Source organism: Dendrobates tinctorius, unplaced genomic scaffold (genome assembly GCF_039654945.1).
Source record: "Dendrobates tinctorius isolate UK_male_01 unplaced genomic scaffold, ASM3965494v1 ptg000367l, whole genome shotgun sequence".
NCBI lineage: Eukaryota > Metazoa > Chordata > Amphibia > Anura > Dendrobatidae > Dendrobates > Dendrobates tinctorius.
In genome coordinates, this window is record NW_027362033.1 from 4,486,432 (window position 1) to 4,509,059 (window position 22,628).

Sequence of the window (22,628 nt, forward strand, 5' to 3'; positions counted from 1 at the left end):
CAGAGCTAGGAAAGTTGCTTGATCATGCCCAGTGCAGTCAGAGCCGACAGTCCCAAACAGCACACACTCGCTGCTTCATCCCCATACTATACAAGCGATCAGCCTGCAAAAACTGATGGTTCCACTGTGACAAAGTTAAAAAAATAAAAAATTAAAATTGCAAAAATATTTAAAAAAATATCCAAAAAAATATTGTATTTATAAATAAATATTTGTATGGAAACAATAAAAAATACAAATATTTGATATCGCCGCCTATACAAACTGTCCCAATAGTTAACCCCTTTAGTGAACACAAAATAAAAAAATAAGGCAAAAACCCATTATCATCATACCACCAAACAAAAAGTGGAATAAAACACGATCAACAAGACGGATATAAATAATCATGGTACCGCTAAAAATGTCATCATCATCTTGTCCCGCTGCCATACAGCTCCATGAGCAGAAAAATAAAAAGTTATAGCTCTCAGAAAAAAGCGATGCAAAATCATGGGTATTACTTATCGGTAATGTGTTTTTTCGTAACCCATGACAGCACGAGACAGGGGATCCGCCCTTTAAGGACAGGAAACCTTCAAGATAAAAAGGGAGGCTCCTCTCTCCGCATCAGTTGTTTTACAGAGCATGAGAGGACCTCCCAGATTAGTGCACACACATAAAAAATACATCCATATTTATATTAATTCTGACCACCAACACCCCAGGGATTGATCAACAAATCGAAAATTCACCAAAAAAAGTAGTGATCCAATAGAGAAGTAATATAAGGGTGCACTCATGGATTGGTTACAAAAAAAAAAAATAAATAAATAAAAAAACCACGCTACCAGTAAGTAATACCCATGTTTTTTAGTCACCCATGACGGCAACACGAGAGAATTTCAGAGACATACTCTTAGGGACCACCGCTTGTAGAACCCTTCTCCGGAATGTGAGGCCAACGGCGGCAGACAGGTCCAGCCTATAGTGTTTGAAGAAGGTGGACGGAGATGACCATGTCGCCGCCTTACAAATCTGGTCGATGGAGGTATCTGCTCTTTCCACCCAGGATGTCGCTACAGCTCTTGTGGAATGGGCCTGTCAGGAATGGCCCTCCCTGCACTGACAAATTAGCTTGATGGCCTCTCTAACCCACCTTGCTATAGACTGCTTAGATAATCTAAGGCCCTTCCTCTACTCCTGAAAGCACACAAACAGGGCCCTCTGCTTTCTCCAGGGCTCTGTCACTTCTAGATAACGCAGAAGACACCTCCTAACATCTAGAGTATGTAGCCTTTCCTCCTTTTGGTTGCTAGGGTTAGGACAGAAGGATGGTAACACTACTTTCTGAGCCCTATGAAATTTTGTAACCACCTTAGGGAGGTAAGCCGGGTCTAACCTTAAGATTATCCTATCCGCCATGATCTGCATGTAAAGAGAGTCTGCTGACAAAGTCTGCAAGTCGCCTATTCTACGGGCTGAAGTGCTACCAGAAGGGTTGTTTTCAACTAGATTACTTTTTCCAAGAACGAGAGTAATGGTTAGAAGCGGCTTTCTGTTAATCCAGACAATGCCAAATTTAAATCCCACGGAGGGGGGCTAGGGGACGGAACTGAGCTGGATCTACTACAGGCCCTAATGAATCTGGCCTCCCACCCATTACTTGCCAGGTTATAATTATATAAGGCTCCCAAGACAGAAGCCTGTACCTTAAGGGTGCTAACAGCCAGGCCCAACTCCAGTATAGAAGATAACGGGACTTCCCCTTCCCACACTGAGCCTGAAAAGGATAATTTTCTCCAGGTCTCCCCGTAGATTCTGGTAGTCACTGGATTCCTGCTACTAAGCAGGGTGGAGATAAACCTAGCAGAGAATCCTTTCATCTCTAAAAGTGATCTCAAATTCCAGGCTGTTAAATGCAGCCCGGACATCTGAGGATGGAGAAAAGGCCCCTGGGATAGGAGATCCCAGTCTTCTGGAAGGACCCACGGATCCAATACGGACATAGTCTTCAGCCAGTAAAACCAAGGCCTCTTCGGCCAAAATGGAGCTATCAGGAAAACTGTGGCCCTGTCTTCGCTCATCTTCCTCAAGTCTGGCGGGATGAGGCATACCGGTGGAAAGGCATAAAGTAGTCCCGTTGTCCATTCCATCCTGAAAGCATCTACTATTTAAGGCCTGTCTACTGGATTCAAGGGACAGAATTTTTGGACTTTCCTGTTGTCTCTTGAGGCAAAGATCTTTCTGAGGTTTATATAAGCTACTGTAGTCCGATTGTCAGACAACACCCTCACATGGTGGCCCTGCAGATGAGGTAACAGTCCTTTTCATGCTCTTTCTACAGCCAGGAGTTCCCAGTTCGACGAGAGTATCCTCTCCTCCTGCGACCAGGCCCCCTGCAGCCAAAGCATGTCCAGGTGGGTTCCCTACCCCAGGGACTGGCATATGTTGTAACTACTTTGGATACCACATTCATCCAAGGTACTCCCCTGGGTGCAGAATCAATTCCCAACCACCATGTAAGGGTCCGGATCAGTCTCTGGAAGGATTAATTTTCCTTCCAAGGGCCCCTGCAAAGCTAGTTTGTTTTCTAGAACGCACCACTGCAGATCTCGTGTGTGGTACTGGGCCCATTTGACTGCTTGTATACAGGTGGTTAGAGACCCCAACAGCGACAATGCCTTTCTGAAGGACATTCTTGGATTTGCCACTAATGACGAGATCAGACTCTTGATATTCCTTTCTTTTTCTTCCGGGAGGAGACATTCCAGATTCACTGAGGCTATCACTAAGCCTAAAAAGACCTGTGTCATCACCGATTCCTGAGTGTTCTCCATCAAGGATAGGAAATCAACTGAAGTGGAAGAGGAGCCGCCTTTTTATCTTGAAGGTTTCCAATCCTCCTTGAAGGGCGGATTCTCTGTCTTGTGGTGCAGTCATGAGTGACTGAAAAAAAAAAAAAATCCTGAATTGCTGTTTTTTGTTCATTCTGCCTCCCAAAAATCGGAATAGTAAGTGATCAAAAAAATGTGCCCAAAAATGGTACCAATAAAAACGTTAACTCATCCCGCAAAAAACAAGCCATAACATGACTGTCGGACGAAATATGTAAAAATTGTAGCTCTCAACATTTGGTGATGAAAAACTATTTTTTGCAATAAAAAGCGTCTTTTAGTGTGTGACAGCAGTGAAGCATAAAAGCCTTATATAAATCTGGTGTCGCTGTAATCACACCAACCTGAAGAATAAAGTCGCCTAATCACTTATACCGCACGAGGAACAGTGTAAAAAAAAATAAAACCAATTCATCACCTGCTGTTTATTTTTTCCATTCTGCCTCCCAAAGATCACAGGAAGGCACATTTATCCTGCGCTCTGTGCTGAGCGCTTACACCGGGGTTTGCGTAAATCTCTGAAACACATGATTCAGCAGGAACCTCTGGCAGAAAATTCCCTATAGAGGCAGATGGAGGCACTGGACGCCGTCTGACCTGTGATCCGGTGGTGTCCTTTTTAGGATTGCATAAAAGTGGCGTTGGCCACTTATGAAGAGGACACCGCTGAACAGAGGACAGATGGAGTCCAAAGTAACTCTACTGCCTCATTTCAGTGAATGGATCCCTCGGTGGTTTCATCTGAATCACTTCACTCAGATTTAGAGATGGAAACCCTAAAGTAAGTGCTCAGCGTAGAGTGCCGGATAACTATGACCACTAATGTTATGTAAAATGTTACCAATAAAAGCTTCCACCCAAGCCACAAAAAAAAGCAAGTCCCCACTCAGATCTGTCATTTGTTAACGGAAATATAGGGGGCTTCCACGTTACCGATAGCACAAAGGCTCTGGAAAAGCAAAATGACTCCTCGCCCCCCCCAAAAAGAAATTCAGCAAGTTCTCTTCTCCCAAATCCCCCCCTTCTGAGCCCGTGTGCATAAACTACATATAGCATCCACGTTTGGTATTTGTGAAGCTATGAGAGCCCGCCTAACTTACGGGTGCATGTCTCCAAAAGCACGAGCTGGGCATAACGCACTGGTGACTACAGCGTACTGGTCAATACAATGGCAGTTTGCAATTTTCACTCAGCAACATCCACTGCCAATTATTTCTGGAAAATACCAATGAAGTCAAGATCATTAGTACAGCGGTAGATAAATTCCCAAAGGGGTATCATTTCCAAAATGGGGTCACTTGGGGGGGGGAATTCTGCTCTTCTAGCAATTAGGGGCTCTGTATATGGAGTCCACAAACTAGCCTAGGATAATCAGAGCTCCAGGAGGCAAACAGACATACGGAGACACTCGGGAGGAATAGAGCGCTAAGCAGTACTGTACAGCCACATATGGGGTATTGTCACGTTCAGCAAAAATTGTGGGACAAGTTTTGGTGAAAAATGTAAAATCTGGGGCTAAAACAAAATTTTGGTGGTAAAAATGTAGTTTTTTCTTCACTGCCCAATGGCATAAAATCCTGTGACACACCCGTGGTGTCAATATAATCACTGCACCCCTAGATGAATTCAATTAGAGGTGTAGTTTGTAAAATGTGGTCACTTATGGGGGGTTCTGCTGTTCTGGCCCCTCATGGGCTCCTCCAGTGGGTCATGGCACCTGCAGACCATAACAGTAAAATCTGGCGCTCCTTCCCTTCTGAGCTTTGCACTGTGCCTGAGAAATATTTTCCGATTACATGTAGGGTATCGGCGCGCTCAGGAAAAAAATGGAGCTCAGTTTGTTGTAAAAAAAAATCCTATTAGCCCTTAGAAAAATTAAAAACTTGGGGCTAAAACATTTTAGTGGTTAAAATGTAATTTAGTCTTTCACCGCTCAGTGGGATAAAATTCTGTGAGGCGCATGTGGTGTCAATATGTTCACTGCACCCCTAGATGAATTCATTGGGGGTTCTGCTCTTTGGCACCTCAGGGGATCTGCCAGTGAGACATGCCCCCCTCATGCCAATCCAGCAAAATCTGAACTCCAATATGGCGCTTTTTCCCTTCTGAGATTTACACTGTGCCTCAAAAGTAGTTCTCCCCCCATATGTGGGGTATCAGCGTACTCAGGAGAAATTGAACAAACTGTATGGTGCAATTTCTCCCATTACCTTTAAGAAAATGCAAAATTTGGAGCCAAAACATTTTTGTGAGGCAAATGTGATTTTGTTATTTTCATGGCTCAACGACTCACCACACATACAAATGCATTCCTTGAAGAGTCTATTTTTCAAAATGGGGTCACTTGTGGGGTGTTTCCACAGTTTAGGTACATCAGGGGCTCTCCAAATGGGAAATGGCGTCCACCAAGTGTTCCAGCAAATCTTGCATTTAAAAAGTCAAATGGCGCTCCTTCCCTTCCGAGCTCTGCTTTGCACCCAAACAGTGCTTTTCTCCCTCATATGGGGTTATCGGCATGCTCAGGCGAAATTACACAACAAATTTTGGGGTCCACTTTTTCCGGTTACCCTTGTCAAAATAATTAAAAAAAAATTATATCTGAAATAATTTGTGAAAAAAAAAAAAAGTTTAATGTTCATTTTTTCCCCCCCACATTCCAAAAGTTTCTGTGAAGCACCTGAAGGTGGTTTTGCGCACGTTGAGGGGTGCAGTATTTAGAATGGTGTCACGTTTGGGTATTTTCTACCATATAGACCCCTCAAAGTCACTTCAAATGTGAGGTGGTCCCTAAAAAAAAAAAAAAAAAAAAAAAAAAAAGTTTTGTAAGTTTTGTTGTAAAAATGAGAAATCGCTGGTCAACTTTTAACCCTTATAACTTCCTAAAAAAAAAAAAAAATTACGTTTCCAAAACTGTGCTGATGTAAAGTAGACATGTGGGAAATGTTATTTATGAAGTATTTTATGTGACAGATCTCTGATTTAAGGGCATGAAAATTCAAATTAGGAAAATTGCGAAATTTTCCAAATTTCCTTTTTTTTTTCTCACAAATATTCGCAAGTTATATCAAAGAAATTTTACGACCATCACGAAGTACAATATGTCACGAGAAAACAATGTCAGAATCACCGGGATCCATGGAAGCTCCAGCGTTATGACCTCATAAAGGGGCAGTGGTCAGAATTGTAAAAATTGGCCCGATCATTGGGGGGTTAAACAGTTGATAAAACTTGGATAGAACGCCATTGCCTACGTCTCTTTAAAATACTCCAAAATATATGGTGAGAAATTTCATAATCACGGGACGGACAAGTCCCAGGTACTACCACACAAGACCCAGGACGCCGAACGTGTCCACTACAACATCCCTACCAGCGGAGGTTGGCACCCTATATACGATGTTTGGCGCCCCTGCTCCACGGCGACTGACCCTCACTTGTCCTGTAGGCCCTATGCCAATTCTACAGGGAGCCTAAACTAGACATTAAGCATCTAGGCTACAGGAGGGGAAGGCATGCAGGGCAATCGTCAAGATGCACAATCTTACACAAAGTTTCTATGCCTCGACGCGTTTCTCCTTAGGTGCTTCATCAGGAGGACAAAGTTGTTCAAAAAAGTTACAGATACTGGAGGATGGTCAAAAGCCCATGATTTTAAAAAGACCAAGGTAGTGGTGTTCTATTGGAGTTTTTTTTACTGTTTAAGGACACGGTTTATCACAACAGTAATCCATTTATGATTGAGACCATGTTTATGTCTTATCCAGTTGTCGTGCATTGAGGTTTTCCTTAGATTCTTTATTAAACATATGTTTTAAGGGTTATATGTTCACTCTGCTCCGAGCATGAGCCGACAGGACACCGTCCCTACGCGGCCCACTTCCAGCCCTGCATCACCATGGAGAACATCAGCAAAGCGCAATCGCATCACGTTGTGCCAGTGGGAGCAGAGAGGCAGCTCCCTCCCTCTGCAATGCCCCGCGAGGTCGCAGTCACTACTGACAGCAGCATCAGAGGGGTTAAACACGGCAATCGGCGCTAGCAAAGATCATGGGCGTCAGCTCACAGAGCTCAGTGTGAGCCTGCCATGTATACGGCTGTCTGCGGGAACACAGCTCCTGCAGTGCCGAATATGTACATCGAATGCCAGGAAGGGGTTAAAAGGTCGTACATAAACCAGTGCCGCATTAGCAAAGCAGACATGGCCTTTCTGGCCAAACGGGAAAACGAAAACATGACATACGTCACAAGTCCATGTTCCTGCAGGGACCCACCCGCTCAGGAACAAACAAGAGAAATTCAGCCATCCTTATGAAAACAGCTCCAGAGTTGCCGCTCCAGGCCCACCCCACACTGAATACTCTAGAAAGCAGGGTATTTATCCTCTGGACTCCTCCCACTCTACAGCTGGTCAATCATCTAAACATGGCTGATTAACCCCTCTCAGCATTTCGTGTGCTGGAGCAATTCCCTAGGTTCATATCAGTGAGGCTAACACCCTCAGTGATGCACATCTCCCCTCCTGTACCTTGCCCGTGACTGTCACACACACATATAGATAGATGTAGCTATAGATACATCTCTATCTCTTACCTTTTACCACACAAGCTGATTTCAGGCGATAGTCACCTCTCAGTGATTTCTGGACTGTTCTCGGTGCCTCCCTCTACACGGGATCCCAAACGCCTCCATCTGCAGATCCGCTGTCTCAGTCTGCACTGGGACGCTCACATGGCATTGTGGGACGACACATAAGGTTGGATAAACAGTGTGATCACAGTCCGTGGCTGGGATCTGTGGTCCGCCCACCGGTAGGGACTGTAAATTAAGACGCGAGTTTCCTGATGTTGTGGGGAAATTTTATTTCAAAATCAGAATAGTGATTAATGTAACAAACTGGAAAAAAGTACAAAAGAAACATCTGTTTATTAATGCCCCGGACCAGAGGGTGAGGGCTGAGCCCCTCATACACAGACCGGTCCCTCAGTACAACCTCACTCGGCACCGGGGGGCGGGCAGACCGTGCACCGGCCGACCCCTCACATTACTGACCCAACATAGAACGTGAAATGTAACGAAAACCTGATAAATTTTTTGCAGCTCATCCAAAGCAGCATGGGGGGGCGGCGTCAGTACATTCTTCATAGTGGGTCGACAGCATGACCCTCCAAGGCGTGAACACTTTATAGAATTTTTCCTGAGAGTTTCAGTACAAAAAACGAGAACACATTCACTTGAGGAAAAAAAGTGCAAAATAAACAAAAACAGCAGCATATTCCAAGTAACTCTGGCCTGGCTGACACCGCACTGGGCTACGAGATGTGTCCCGTGACTCGCAGGGCCCCCCAGACGTGTCACCTGTCCTCGACTGATGTCAGTACATCCTGCGCTGGTGCACTGGCGGTCGGGAGTACGGGTGCATCCAGCCACTCCTCCGCGTCCGGACCCTCTGAGGGGTCACCCTCATATTCCAGTTTTCTTGTGGGTGATGAACACGGGAGGAAAAGGAGTCAAAAGTCATGGACGGCGCCTGGTGTTGGAGATTGAAGTTCCTTATAGCAAATGGATCACGGGCGAGAGCAGGACCTGGACAAAGAAGAGGATGAGATGTTGTATGAGGTGGACGCACCGGCCGAGGGGTCTGGAGTGAGAATAGACCATGAAGAGAGCACCTGCCCAAATGAAATGGACAAACCAAAGTGGTCCGCAAGGAGGGAGAAGATACCAACTGAGGGGTCCATAGTAAGCACTGATGGAGTCAGAAGGAGGACCCACTGAGGGGTGTGGGGGAAGGGAGAGATTCTTGACCAAGAGGTGCAGAGGATGGAGACAGAGTGAGAGGGCCGGAGCAAGAGAGGAGCAACCAAGAGGTGCAGAGGATGGAGACAGACTGAGGGGTACGGTGCAAGAGAGGAGCAAGCATGAGGTGCAGAGGATGGAGACAGACTGAGGGGTACGGTGCAAGAGAGGAGCAAGCATGAGGTGCAGAGGATGGAGAGACTGAGGGGTACGGAGCAAGGGAGAAGCGACCAAGAGGTGCAGAGGATGGAGACAGACTGAGGGGTACGGAGCAAGGGAGAAGCGACCAAGAGGTGAAGAGGATGGAGACAGACTGAGGGGTACGGTGCAAGAGAGGAGCAAGCATGAGGTGCAGAGGATGGAGAGACTGAGGGGTACGGAGCAAGGGAGAAGCGACCAAGAGGTGAAGAGGATGGAGACAGACTGAGGGGTACGGTGCAAGAGAGGAGCAAGCATGAGGTGCAGAGGATGGAGAGACTGAGGGGTACGGAGCAAGGGAGAAGCGACCAAGAGGTGCAGAGGATGGAGACAGACTGAGGGGTACGGAGCAAGTGAGAAGCGACCAAGAGGTGCAGAGGATGGAGACAGACTGAGGGGTACGGAGCAAGAGAGGAGCAACCAAGAGGTGCAGAGGATGGAGAGACTGAGGGGTACAGAGCAAGGGAGAAGCGACCAAGAGGTGCAGAGGATGGAGACAGACTGAGGGGTACGGAGCAAGTGAGAAGCGACCAAGAGGTGCAGAGGATGGAGACAGACTGAGGGGTCCGGAGCAAGGGAGAAGCGACCAAGAGGTGCAGAGGATGAAGACAGACTGAGGGGTACGGAGCAAGGGAGAAGCGACCATGAGGTGCAGAGGATGAAGACAGACTGAGGGGTACGGAGCAAGGGAGAAGCGACCAAGAGGTGCAGAGGATGGAGACAGACTGAGGGGTCCGGAGCAAGAGAGGAGCAACCAAGAGGTGCAGAAGACAAACTAACCATGGAGGTATGAAGGTAAGAACAAAGGAAGGACCGACCAACTGATACAACCTCCAGGTAGTGGGACTGTTGTTACTATGAGTACCCATAACACTACCGCTGGAGACGCCACTAATCACAATGAGGGTAGTGACAGTAGTCTTCACACACAGTGGTGAAAATAAGTATTTGATCCACTGCCGATTTTCCAAGTTTTCCCACCTACAAAGTATGTAGAATTCTGTAATTTTTTTATTGTAGGTACACGTCACCTGTGAGAGACAGAATCTAAAGATAAAATCTAGAAAGTCACATTGTAGGATCGTTACATCATTAATTTGCACATTTTATTGCATGAAATAAGTATTTGATACAATAGAAGAACAGAACTTAATATTTGGTGCAGAAACCTTTGTTTGCAGTTACAGAGGTCAGACGTTTCCTGTAGTTCTTGACCAGGTTTGCATACAATGCAGCAGGGATATTGGCCCCCTCTTCCATACAGATCTTCTCCAGGTCTTTCAGGTTTTGGGGCTGTCGCTGAGCAACATTGAGTTTTGGCTTCTCTAAACATTTTCAATTGGGTTCAGGTCTGTAGACTGGCTAGGCCACTCCAGGGAAGTAAAATCCTTCGTAGGGTGGTTTCACATTAGCGCTTTTTAAGCGCACGCACGGCCGGGGGTAGCTCCGCCCCCGAGCCGGCTCTCTGCCCGGCATGCCTGCCCCTTGCTTGTAGCGCCGCCTCCTAGCGCACAGCGCCGCCTGCGATCGGCACACCCTATCTTTAGCATAGGGTGCGCAGATCGTGCGCAGGCCGTGCGCTAGTTGCGCTTTGACCTGCGCTGCGCACTTTTGACGGTGCGCCGTGCGCGCCAAAATCAAACTTTTCGGATTTTGACGCGCACGGCGCACCGTCAAAAGTGCGCAGCGCAGGTCAAAGCGCAACTAGCGCACGGCTTGCGCACGATCTGCGCACCCTATGCTAAAGATAGGGTGCGCCGATCGCAGGCGCCGCTGTGTGCTAGGAGGCGGCGCTACAAGCAAGGGGCGGGCACGCCGGGCAGAGAGCCGGCTCGGGGGCGGAGCTACCCCCGGCCGTGCGTGCGCTTAAAAAGCGCTAATGTGAAACCACCCTTAAGGAGCCGCTCCTTTGCTGCCCAGGCTGTGTGTTTTGGGTCATTGTCATGCTGGAAGTCTCAGCCACAACCCATCTTCAATGCCCTTACTGAGGGAAGGAGGTTGTTGGCCAAAATCTCGCAATACATGACCCCATGCATCCTCCTCTCAATACGGTGCAATCATCGTTTCCCCTTTGCAGAAAAACATCCCCAAAGTATAATGTTTCCCCCACCATGCTTCATGGTTGAGACGGTGTTCTTGGGGTTGTACTCATCCTTCTTCCTCCAAACATGGCGAGTGGAGTCTAGATCAAAAACTTCTATTTTGGTCTCATCTGATCACAACCTTATCCCATGCCTCCTCTGGATGGTCATTGGTGAACTTCAGATGGCTCTGGACATGTGCTGGCGGGAACAGGGGGATCTTGCCTGCCCTGTAGGATTTTACCCCAAGACGACAGTGTGCTGCTAACTGTAATGCTTGGAACTGTGATCCCAGCTTTCTTCAGGTCATTGACCAGGTCCTCCCGTGTAGTTCTGGGCCGATTCCTGACCTCTCTCAGAATCACCTTTACCCCATGAAGCCAGATCTTGCATGGAGCCCCAGACCGAGGAAGATTAACAGTCATCTTGAGTTTCTTCCATTTTCAAATAATTGTGCCAACAGTTGTTGCCTTCTCACCAAGCTGCTGCCCATCCCCAGCCTTGTGCAGGTCTACAATTTCATCCCTGGTGTCCTTACACAACGTTTTGGTCTTGGCCATGGTGGAGAGGTTGGAGTGAGATTGAGTGTGCAGACAGGTGTCTGTTATACAGGTAACGAGGTCAAACAGGTGCAATTTTTACAGGTAATGAGTGCAGAGTACGAGGCTTCTTAACCCCTTCATGACCGGAACTTTTTTTTTTTTTCGGTTTAGCGTTTTCATTTTTTTTGCTCCCCTTCTCAGAGCCATAACATTTTTATTTTTCCGTCAGTATGGCCATGTGAGGGCTTGTTTTTTTACGGGACAAGTTGTACTTTTGAACGACACCATTGGTTTTACCAAGTCTTGTACTAGAAAACGGGAAAAAAAAAATTCCAAGTGCTGTGAAACTGCAAAAAAAAGTGCAATCCCATACTAGTTTTTTGTTTGGCTTTTCTGCTAGGTTCACTAAATGCTAACACTGCCCTGATGATTCTCCAGGTGATTCCGAGTTCACAGACACCAGACATGTCCAGGCTCTTCTTTATCTAAGTGGTGAAAAAGCATTCCAAAGTTTGTAAAAAAAAAAAAAACAAAAACAAAATTGCCTTTTTCCGATACCCGTAGCGTCTCCATTTTTCATGATCTCGGGTCGGGTGAGAGCTTATTTTTTGCGTGCCAAGCTGACGTTTTTAGTGATATCATTTGGGTGCAGATACCATCTTTTGATCGCCCGTTATTGCATTTTAATGCAATGTTGCGGCGACCAAAAAAAAAAAAAAAAAAAGTAATTCTGGCGTTGTCACTTTTTCTCGTTATGCCATTTAGTGATCGGGTTAATCCTTTTTTTTTTGACAGATCGGGCGATTCTGAACGCGGCGATACCAAATATGTGTATGCGTGATTTTTTTTTTTTGCTTAATTTTGAATGAGGCAAAAAAGGGGGGTAATTTAACCCCTTTCTGCCATGTGACGTACTATCCCGTCCATGTGCCCTGGGACTTAATTCCCAAGGACGGGATAGTACGTCATAGAGCTGATCGCGGCCGGGTGTCAGCTGATTATCACAGCTGACACCCGACACTGTGTGTCAGGGGCAGTCACGGACCGCCCCCGACACATTAACCCCTGGCACACTGCGATCAAACACGATCGCAGTATACCAGGGATTTAGGGAAGCAGCCGGCATGAGGAAGCCTGCAGCACTGCCTGTGACAGATCGCTGATCTGTCACAGCGATCTGTGATGTGACAGATCAGCGATCTGTCACATGACAGTGATGTACCTCTGGGACATTGTAATAAAGATTAAAAAAATAAAAAGTGTAAAACTAATTTAAAAAAAAAAAAAAAAAATCTAATTAAAAAAAAAATATTCCCTAAGAAATTCATTTTTTGGAAAAAAACAAAAAATAAAAGTACACATATTTGGTATCTCCGCGTCCGTAACGACCCGCCCTATAAAACTGTCCCACTAGTTAACCCCTTTAGCGAACCCCTTAAAAAATAAAAAACAAAGCAAAAAACAATGCTTTATTATCATACCGCCGAACAAAAAGTGCAATAACGCGCGATCAAAAAGACAGATGTAAATTACCATGGTACCGCTGAAAACGTCATCTTGTCCCGCAAAAAACGAGCCGCCACACAGCATCATCAGCGAAAAAATAAAAAAGTTATAGCTCGCAGAATAAAGCGATGCAAAAAATTATTTTATATAAAAAATTGTTTTCATTGCATAAAACCGACAAAACATAAAAAAAACCTAAATGAGGTATCGCTGTAACCGTACCGACCCGAAGAATAAAACCGCTTTATCAATTTTACCGCAGGCGGAACGGTGTAAACGCACCCCCCCCAAAAAGAAATTCATGAAATGCTGTTTTTTGTTCATTCTGCGTCCCAAAAATCGGAATAAAAAGCGAAAAAAAAAGGTCACATGCCCGAAAATGGTACCAATAAAAGTGTCAACTCGTCCCGCAAAAAATAAGACCTCATACGACTCGGTGGGCCAAAATACGGAAAAATTATAGCTCTCAATATGTGGTGATGCAAAAACTATTTTTACAATAAAAAGCGTCTTTTAGCGTGTGACAGCCGCCAAACATAAAAACCGCCATAAATAGTAAATCAAACCCCCCGTTATCACCCCCTTAGTTAGGGAAAAGTAATAAAACTAAAAGAAAATGTATTTATTTCCATTTTCCCGCTAGGGTTAGGGCTGAGATTAGGGTTAGGGGTGTGTTGGGGTTCGGGTTGGAGTTATAATTGGGGTGTTTCCACTGTTTGGGCACATCAGGGGCTCTCCAAATGCAACATAGCGTCTGATCTCAATTCCAGCCAATTCTGCGTTGAAAAAGTCAAAATGGCGCTCCTTCCCTTCCAAGCTCTGCCATGCGCCCAAACAGTGTTTTACCCCCACATATGGGGCATCAGCCTACTCAGGACAAATTGTACAACACCGTTTGGGGTCCAATTTCTCCTGTTACCCTTAGGAAAATAAATTGTGGGCAAAAATAAGATTTTTTTATTTTCACACCCGGTCATTATAAACTTCTGTGAAGCCTTTGGGGGATTCAAAGTGCTCACCACACATCTAGATAAGTTCCTTAGGGGATCTAGTTTCCAAAATGGGGTCACTTGTGGGGGGTTTCCACTGTTTAGGTACATCAGGGGCTCTCCAAACGCGACATGACACCCGCAGACCAATCCATCAAAGTCTGCATTCCAAAACGTCACTACTTCCCTTCCGAGCCCCGACGTATGCCCATACAGTAGTTTTCTCCCACATATGGGGTGTCAGCGTACTCAGGACAAATTGGACAACAATTTTTGGGGTCCAATTTCTCCTGGTACCCTTGGGAAAATAAAAAATTGGGGACTAAAAGATCATGTTTGTGGAAAAAAAATATGATTTTTTTATTTTCACACCCGGTCGTTATAAACTTCTGTGAAGCACTCGGGGGTTCAAAGTTCTCACCACACATCTAGATAAGTTCCTTGGGGGATCTAGTTTCCAAAATGGGGTCATTTGTGGGGGGTTTCCACTGTTTTGGTACATCAGGGGCTTTCCAAACGCGACATGGTGTCCTATAGCAATTCCAGCAAAAAAAGTCAAATGGTGCTGCTTCCCTTCCGAGCTCTGCCATGCGCCCAAATAGTGGTTTACCCCCACATATGGGGTATCAGCGTACTCAGGACAAATTGCACAATAACTTTTGGGGTCCTGTTACCCTTGGAAAAATAAGAATTGAGGGTGAAAAGATCATTTTTGTGGAAAAAATATGATTTTTTTAATTGTACGGCTGTATGTTATAAACTTCTGTGAAGCCCTTGGGGGTTCAAAGTTCTCAACACATATCTAGATAAGTTCCTTGGGGGGTCTAGTTTCCAAAATGGGGTCACTTGTGGGGGGTTTCCACTGTTTAGGCAAATCAGGGGCTCTCCAAACGAGACATGGCGTCCGATCTCAATTCCAGCCAATTTTGCATTGAAAAAGTCAAACGGCGCTCCTTCCCTTCTGAGCTCTGTCATGCTCCCAGACAGTGGTTCCCCCCACATTTCAGGTATCAGCCTACTCAGGCCAATTGCACAATAACTTTTGCATTTCTCCTGTTACCCTTGGTAAAAAAAAAAAAAAATTGAACCTGAAGTATTTTTTTTGTGTAAAAAAGTTAAATGTTCATTTTTTTTTTTTTAAACATTCAAAAAATTGCTGTGAAGACCCTGAAGGGTTAATAAACTTCTTGAATGTGGTTTTGAGCACCTTGAGGGGTGCAGTTTTTAGAATAGTGTCACTTTTGGGTATTTTCTATCATATAGACCCCTCAAAGTGACTTCAAATGTGATGTGGTCCGTAAAAATAAAATGGTGTTGCAAAAATGAGAAATCGCTGGTCAACTTTTAACCCTTATAACTTCCTAACAAAAAAAAATTTGGTTCCAAAATTGTGCTGATGTAAAGTAAACATGTGGGAAATGTTACTTAAGTTTTTTGTGTGCCGTATTTCTGTGATTTAAGGGCATAAAAATTCAAAGTTGGAAAATTGCGAAATTTTCAACATTTTCGCCAAATTTCCATTTTTTTCACAAATAAACGCAAATTATATGAATGAAATTTTACCACTAACATGAAGTACAATATGTCACGAGAAAACAATGTCAGAATCACCGGGATCCATGGAAGCGTTCCAGAGTTATTACCTCATAAAGGGACAGTGGTCAGAATTGTAAAAATTGGCCCGGGAGTTAACGTGCAAACCACCCTTGGGGGTAAAGGGGTTAAACTTATTTTTTTTATATGTTTAAAAACATCTTGTGTTACTTTTGGCATGTTTCAATATTCTGCTACATAGAGGTGATGGTCAGATCGCCTTTATATAGCAGGTTTACTCACTTGTTATGAGCGCCAACTACCGGGCGGGCGCTCACAGCAACCCGCCACTGACAACAATAGAGGTCTCGCCAACGAACCGGTGACCTGCGATCATATGACAAGGGTCACGGGTGTGTGTATTTCCAGCGTGATTGACGGAAGCGCCATTTAAATGCTGCTGACGGCGTTTGACCCCAGCATTTAACAAGTTACAGTTAGGTCCATAGATATTTGGACAGAGACAACATTTTCCTAATTTTGGTTCTAGACATTACCACAATGAATTTTACACAAAACAATTCAGATGCAGGTGAAGTTCAGACTTTCAGCTTTCATTTGAGGGTATCCACATTAACATTGGATGAAGGGTTTAGGAGTTTCAGCTCCTTAACATGTGCCACCCTGTTTTTAAAGGGACCAAAAGTAATTGGACAATTGACTCCAAGGCTATTTCATGGACAGGTGTGGGCAATCCCCTCGTTATGTCATTCTCAATTAAGCAGATAAAAGGCCTGGAGTTGATTTGAGGTGTGGTGCTTGCATTTGGAAGGTTTTGCTGTGAAGGAAACTTGTGGTCAAAGGAGCTCTCCATGCAGGTGAAACAAGCCATATTTAAGCTGCAAAAACAGAAAAAACCCATCCGAGAAATTGCTACAACATTAGGAGCGGCAAAATCTACAGTTTGGTACATCCTGAGAAAGAAGGAAAGCACTGGTGAACTCATCAATGCAAAAAGACCTGGGCGCCCACGGAAGACAACAGTGGTGGATGATCGCAGAATAATCTCCATGGTGAAGAGAAACCCAATCACAACAGTCAACCAAGTGACCAACACTCTCCAGGAGGCGTATCAATATCCAAATCTACCATAAAGAGAAGACTGCATGAAAGTAAATACAGAGGGGTCACTGCACGGTGCAAGCCACTCATAAGCATCAAGAATCACAAGGCTGGACTGGACTATGCTAAAAAACATCTAAAAAAGCCAGCACAGTTCTGGAAGAACATTCTGTGGACAGATGAAACCAAGATCAACCTCTACCAGAATGATGGAAAGAGAAAAGTATGGTGAAGGCGTGGTACAGCTCATGATCCAAAGCATACCACATCATCTGTAAGACACGGTGGAGGCAGTGTGATGGCTTGGGCATGCATGGCTGCCAGTGGCACTGGGTCACTAGTGTTTGATGATGTGACACAGGACAGAAGCCGCCGAATGAATTCTGAGGTATTCAGAGCCATACTGTGTGCTCAGATCCAGCCAAATGCAGCCAAACTGATTGGTCGTCGTTTCATACTACAGATGGACAATGACCCTAAACATAAAGCCAAAGCAACCCAGGAGTTTATTAAAGCAGAGAAGTGGAATATTCTGGAATGGCCAAGTCAGTCACCTGATCTCAGCCCAATTGAGCATTTCACTTGTTAAAGACTAAACTTCAGACAGAAAGGCCCACAAACAAACAGCAACTGAAAACCACCGCAGTGAAGGCCTGGCAGAGCATCAAAAAGGAGGAAACACAGCGTCTGGTGATGTCCATGAGTTCAAGACTTCAGGCAGTCATTGCCAACAAAGGGTTTTCAACCAAGTACTAGAAATGAACATTTTATTTACAATTATTTAATCTGTCCAATTACTTTTGGTCCCTTTAAAAACAAGGTGGCACATGTTAAGGAGCTGAAATTCCTAAACCCTTCACCCAATTTTAATGTGGATACCCTCAAATGAAAGCTGAAAGTCTGAACTTCAACTGCATCTTTATTGTTTTGTTTAAAGTTCATTGTGGTAATGTCTAGAACCAAAATTCGAAAAATGTTGTCTCTGTCCAAATATATATGGACCTAACTGTAATTGCCACGGGTGGATCGTGATTCCACCTGCGGCTATTCCAGGCACATGTCAGCTGTTAAAAACAGCTGACATGTTCCGTGAAAGATGTGGACTCACTGCCAAAGCCCACATCAAAAGGAGGGAGTCAGACATCAGCGTACTATTACGCCTGATGCCGGAAAGGGATTAAAAAAACCTGACCGGTCTGTGAGAGCCAGAATTCTTGTTGGTCGGTGATCAAATGATTAATTTGCATTTTATGGCATGAAATAAGTAACAATCCTACAATGTGATTTTCTGCTTTTATCTTTAGATTTTATCTCTAAAGGCCCCGTCACACAGCGAGATCGCGTATCAGCGACAAGCCCCCCACCGGGTATCGCTGATCGTGCAGCATCGTCCTGGGCCATTTTTTGATCGCTGCTCTCCCACTGGCCAGCGTGCATCGCTGCGTGTGGCAGCGGGAGCCAACGATCAGCGACGCTCCCAGCGCTCTAAGCAGGCGTTGGGAGCTGGCATCTAAGGTAAATATCGGGTTACAAAGCGGCACGCGGCACTTATTTACCCGATGTGTACCTCAGAAACCTGCGTGCTGGCAGCTCCCGGCGCGAGCAAGCTGGTATCCAAGGTACACATCGGGTAACTAAGTGTGGCGCGCCGCTTAGTAACCTGATATTTACCTTGGAGACCAGCCTCCTCCCTGGTGCTGATCGCTGGTGAAGCTGTCTGTGTGGCAGCTCACCAGCGATCATGTAGCGATCCTGACAAGGTCGTATCGTTGTCGGGATCACTATGTGTGACGGGGGCGTTACAGGTGAAGTGAACCTACAACAAAAAAAAATTACAGCCCTCTCCATTCTTTGTAGGTGGGAAACGTGCAAAATTGGCAGTGGATCAAATACTTAGTTTCCCCACTGTAGCAGCCGCTGATCTTGTAGTCACCAACTGTGGGGTCATTACCTGGCGGGGGGCGGAAATAGCCAGGGGTTATGTTGGTGCTCAGTAACGGGCTATCAGTCACAAAGGGTGAAACGGCTGAAAAACATAAAATGCGGTTAGTACAAAAGGATGAGACGCCAATGCGGCACAGGAGAGGAGGGGGGCAAAAAGAGGAGACACCAGCATGGCACAGGAGGAGTGGGGCCAAGAGGAGACGCCATCGCGGCACAGGAGGAGGGGGGCCAGGAGGAGACGCCAGCATGGCACAGGAGGTGGGGGGCCAAGAGGAGACGCCAGCATGGCGCATTAGGAGGGGGGCCAAGAGGAGACGCCAGCATAGCACAGGAGGGGGGCCAAGAGGAGACGCCATCGCGGCACAGGAGGGGGGCCAAGAGGAGACGCCATCGCGGCACAGGAGGAGGGGGGCCAAGAGGAAACGCCATCGCGGCACAGGAGGAGGGGGGCCAAGAGGAGACGCCAGCATGGCACAGGAGGGGGGCCAAGAGGAGACGCCATCGCGGCACAGGAGGAGGGGGGCCAAGAGGAGACGCCAGCATGGCACAGGATGTGGGGGGCCAAGAGGAGACGCCAGCATGGCACAGGAGGAGGGGGGCCAAGAGGAGACGCCATCGCGGCACAGGAGGAGGGGGGCCAAGAGGAGACGCCATCACGGCACAGGAGGAGGGGGGGCCAAGAGGAGAGAAGAGGAGCGGAAAGGAGGATATTCACACATCCTGCAGGAGTAGATGACGTTATGATGGAGGCAGGATACATGGGAGACATCTTGTGCTAGGTCCTCACCTTCTGAGTTTACGCGCATCTCGTTATCATAGTGCCTGGGGTACAGGACACCTGGCAGGGAAAGGGCATCAGTGACAATTATATTGAGTATATCTGAAGACGTAGAAGGCTGCCATACTCACCAGACATTGAATCGCTGTAGCTGTCGAAGGATGTGTATCCCGGCATGTACATATTGCCTGCACAGACAGACGACTGGACTATAAGCAGATCCAGGTGCTTCCACAAGGTGCACCGGCCCCTGCCTGGAGCACCCACACATCCACCGGCCCCTGCCTGGCGCACCCACACCCCCCCACCGGCCCCTGCATGACGCACACACACACACACACACACACACACACACACCGGCCCCTGCATGGCGCACACACACACACACCGGCCCCTGCATGGCGCACACACACACACACACACCGGCCCCTGCATGACACACACACCGGCCCCTGCATGACGCGCACACCGGCCCCTGCATGACGCGCACACACACACACACACACACCGGCCCCTGTATGACGCGCACACACACACACACACCGGCCCCTGCCTGGCGCACCCACACCCCCCCACCGGCCCCTGCATGGCGCACACACACACCGGCCCCTGCATGACGCACACACACACACACACACACACCGGCCCCTGCATGGCACACACACCGGCCCCTGCCTGGCGCACCCACACACCCACCGGCGCCTGCCTGGCACGCACACCCACATACATACACTTGGAGCAGCCAGTAATGGAGTCTTACCTTGGCTGCACTGCGCTCGCGCCCTCATTGTGGGGTGCAGATTGGGATTGTTCCTTAATTCTACTGCACGTGTAGGAGCAGCGTGAAGCGGAGAACCTGAAATACAGAGCAGACTAACAGGACTGGCAGATATAGCAGAGCCCATTATGTCACTGCAGCTCTCAGGATACACTGCTCATGACAAACAGATTGTGAGCTCCTCAGACCACAGGGAGCAGAGAACACAACATGCTGCGAAAACAAGAAGGATCACGCACCTCCTGGCACAATACCCTTCGGCGTCTCAACGCCCCAGGTCAGTGCAATGTGGGTCAGCAGGATCTGGGTGTACTTCCGATGTGCCACCTGGTTCCAATGTACGGCGTCACGGCATCGGTGATGCAGGTCGAGGCGGAAGTGGTAGTGCATGTCCAGCACATCCAGCTTGTGGTAATCCGCCAGCGTGGCGCTGAAGAAATTCCCCTCCACCATGTCTTTCCGCAGGTTGTTCACAGTGTTCTGGAAACATGCACAGCAGCAAAGGCGTCACATGGGGAGACTACACATGTGCCCCCTACACTGTGCCAACGGTGACTGCTGTATCCACATGGACTGCATTTTCCATGTAGCCCTGCTTTCCACGGTTCGGACATTGGTGGAGTTACCTCCGGGATTTCACCAATTCTGTATCCAACAGGCATGGTCATGCTCCATATGATGAGGCACTGGGGGCTCAGAACCTCCTTGAGGCGCAGGAACAGATGGTCCAGGTTGGTCTTGTAGCCCTCCAGATGCTTGTCATTGTACCTGCAGGACATGAGGACAATGAGGATCTGTCGCAAATATGGCAGCGGCGGACACTATGGTGGTGGCGGTCACCTATTGACATCCCAGACGCAGGAGTTTACTATCAGCACGTCCGGTTGGGGGCCGCTCTGGAAATCTGACAGTATGCTCTCCAGGTAAGCAGAGTAGACGCGGGTCAGGAAGTAGAAGCGGACAAGATGGTGGCCGCTCCGGTACTGCCGCACTTCTCTGAAGTTGATCCCATTGTGCATTTCATTCAGTTGGCCGCCCTCTATCAGCGAGTCATTCTCAAAAGTGAACTCTCCCTGCAGAGAACAACAGCTCAAACATGGATAGGACAGAGGGCCCAGCAGCACAGAGGATTTCAGGAGTGAAGCTGCCGTCACGTTGAGAACCTCACCTTCCGTTTCAGTTGACCTTCGGAGAGAAACTCGTCCTTCTGCAGAAACTTCACCAGATCTTTATAAACCGCTCTCTGGACTGAAAGACAAAAGGAGTCACAGCAAACGTGAGCCATCATCACAATCAACAGCCAGCTCTGACCTGACTACTGTACTGGGGTTGAGAGCTGCTAAGACACAGGCCCGGAGCCATCATCATCATGAGCAGGTGGCCCTGACTAATGGGGATGAGGAAGGGACTGCTCAGAGACGAGCCCGGAGCCATCATTACCGTGAGCCACAGACTCTGACCTGACAAGACATATCTACTCTAGCTGTCAGCTCTGACTACAGGGGGAGAGAACTGCTTAGACAAGCCCAGAGCCACCGCCGCCGTCGTCGTCATCATCATCTGGCCCCAGCTACTGGGGGGAGTGCTCAGACAAACCCAGAGCCATCATTACCACCATGAGTAACTGACTGACTTGACAGGAGACATCCCCACCTCTAGCTGCCAGCTGTGACCCGACTACCGAGGAGACCTGCTCAGATAAGCCCAGAGTCAGCATCACCATGAGAAGTGTGAACAACCTCACCTCGCAATCACATCTGACGTCACTAGTAAGTTTGGGGTACGGTCTCCCCTCTTTCAGCAACGTGACTTTCCGCATGCGCTGGGGATATGGAAGGTCAGCTAAGCTGAAAACCAGCCACAGTAGCATGCGACTTTAAACCGAGAACACAGACATGTGGCACGAGATAAAAGAGCAGCCCAAATTTAAAATTGGATACTTATCGCCTTAATTGCACACTAGACAAAACACTATATACACAATGGTTATACATATACAATGGTCAGATATGAAAGTACCGGTGATTGTACAATAAGTTTAAGCAAATGATACCAAAGTCAGGCCTTGGTGCTGGCAGCCATATGGGAGGTGTGGGTTGTCGGCAGTTTCCACTTTCTTCCAGCGCTATACCCGGTGGGACCTCCCCTTAGAAGACAACAAGGGCCACAGCCAAGCAAGTGCAATTAACCCCTTAGTCGGTCACTCCCTCTGCTGCCCCCAGGTAGGTCCTAGTTTCCCTACCCTCAGGTCTGACAGATGGAATGCCAAAACCTATGATGGATCAGAACTTCTCCATGGAAGGTAATTGAGAGGCAGCTTTGGCACCATTGGATCTGGCCAGTCACCTGTTACGTTTGGGGACCAAAACACTGCTTGGGACACCTGGATTCTACTAGCCGTTCTATGTATCTCCCCACCCAGGGATGGTAGAACAGGTCGAGAACCAGCTGGGCGTTTGGTTTGTTGAAGAGATCTTGAAAATAG

The 22,628-nt window shown here is 47.2% G+C and overlaps 1 protein-coding gene across 3 annotated transcripts in view; it reads right to left on the reverse strand.

Annotated features, from left to right (window-relative positions):
- Window positions 1-7,718: 7,718 nt before the first annotated feature.
- LOC141075711 (PC-esterase domain-containing protein 1A-like) overlaps window positions 7,719-22,628 on the reverse strand; it is a 104,516-nt gene continuing 89,606 nt past the window's right edge. Inside the window, exons 3-11 of one of the 3 annotated variants that reach the window (XM_073562850.1) lie at window positions 21,312-21,391; window positions 20,984-21,216; window positions 20,770-20,911; window positions 20,383-20,623; window positions 20,126-20,221; window positions 19,497-19,553; window positions 19,375-19,425; window positions 18,595-18,669; window positions 7,719-8,459 (exon numbers count right to left, since the gene is read on the reverse strand). In XM_073562850.1, coding sequence (XP_073418951.1) covers window positions 8,248-8,459; window positions 18,595-18,669; window positions 19,375-19,425; window positions 19,497-19,553; window positions 20,126-20,221; window positions 20,383-20,623; window positions 20,770-20,911; window positions 20,984-21,216; window positions 21,312-21,391 — 1,187 coding nt within the window. In that variant the 3' untranslated portion in view covers window positions 7,719-8,247. The remainder of the gene's footprint in view (window positions 8,460-18,594; window positions 18,670-19,374; window positions 19,426-19,496; window positions 19,554-20,125; window positions 20,222-20,382; window positions 20,624-20,769; window positions 20,912-20,983; window positions 21,217-21,311; window positions 21,392-22,628) is intronic. The other 2 variants (XM_073562852.1, XM_073562851.1) reach the window with 2 other exon arrangements.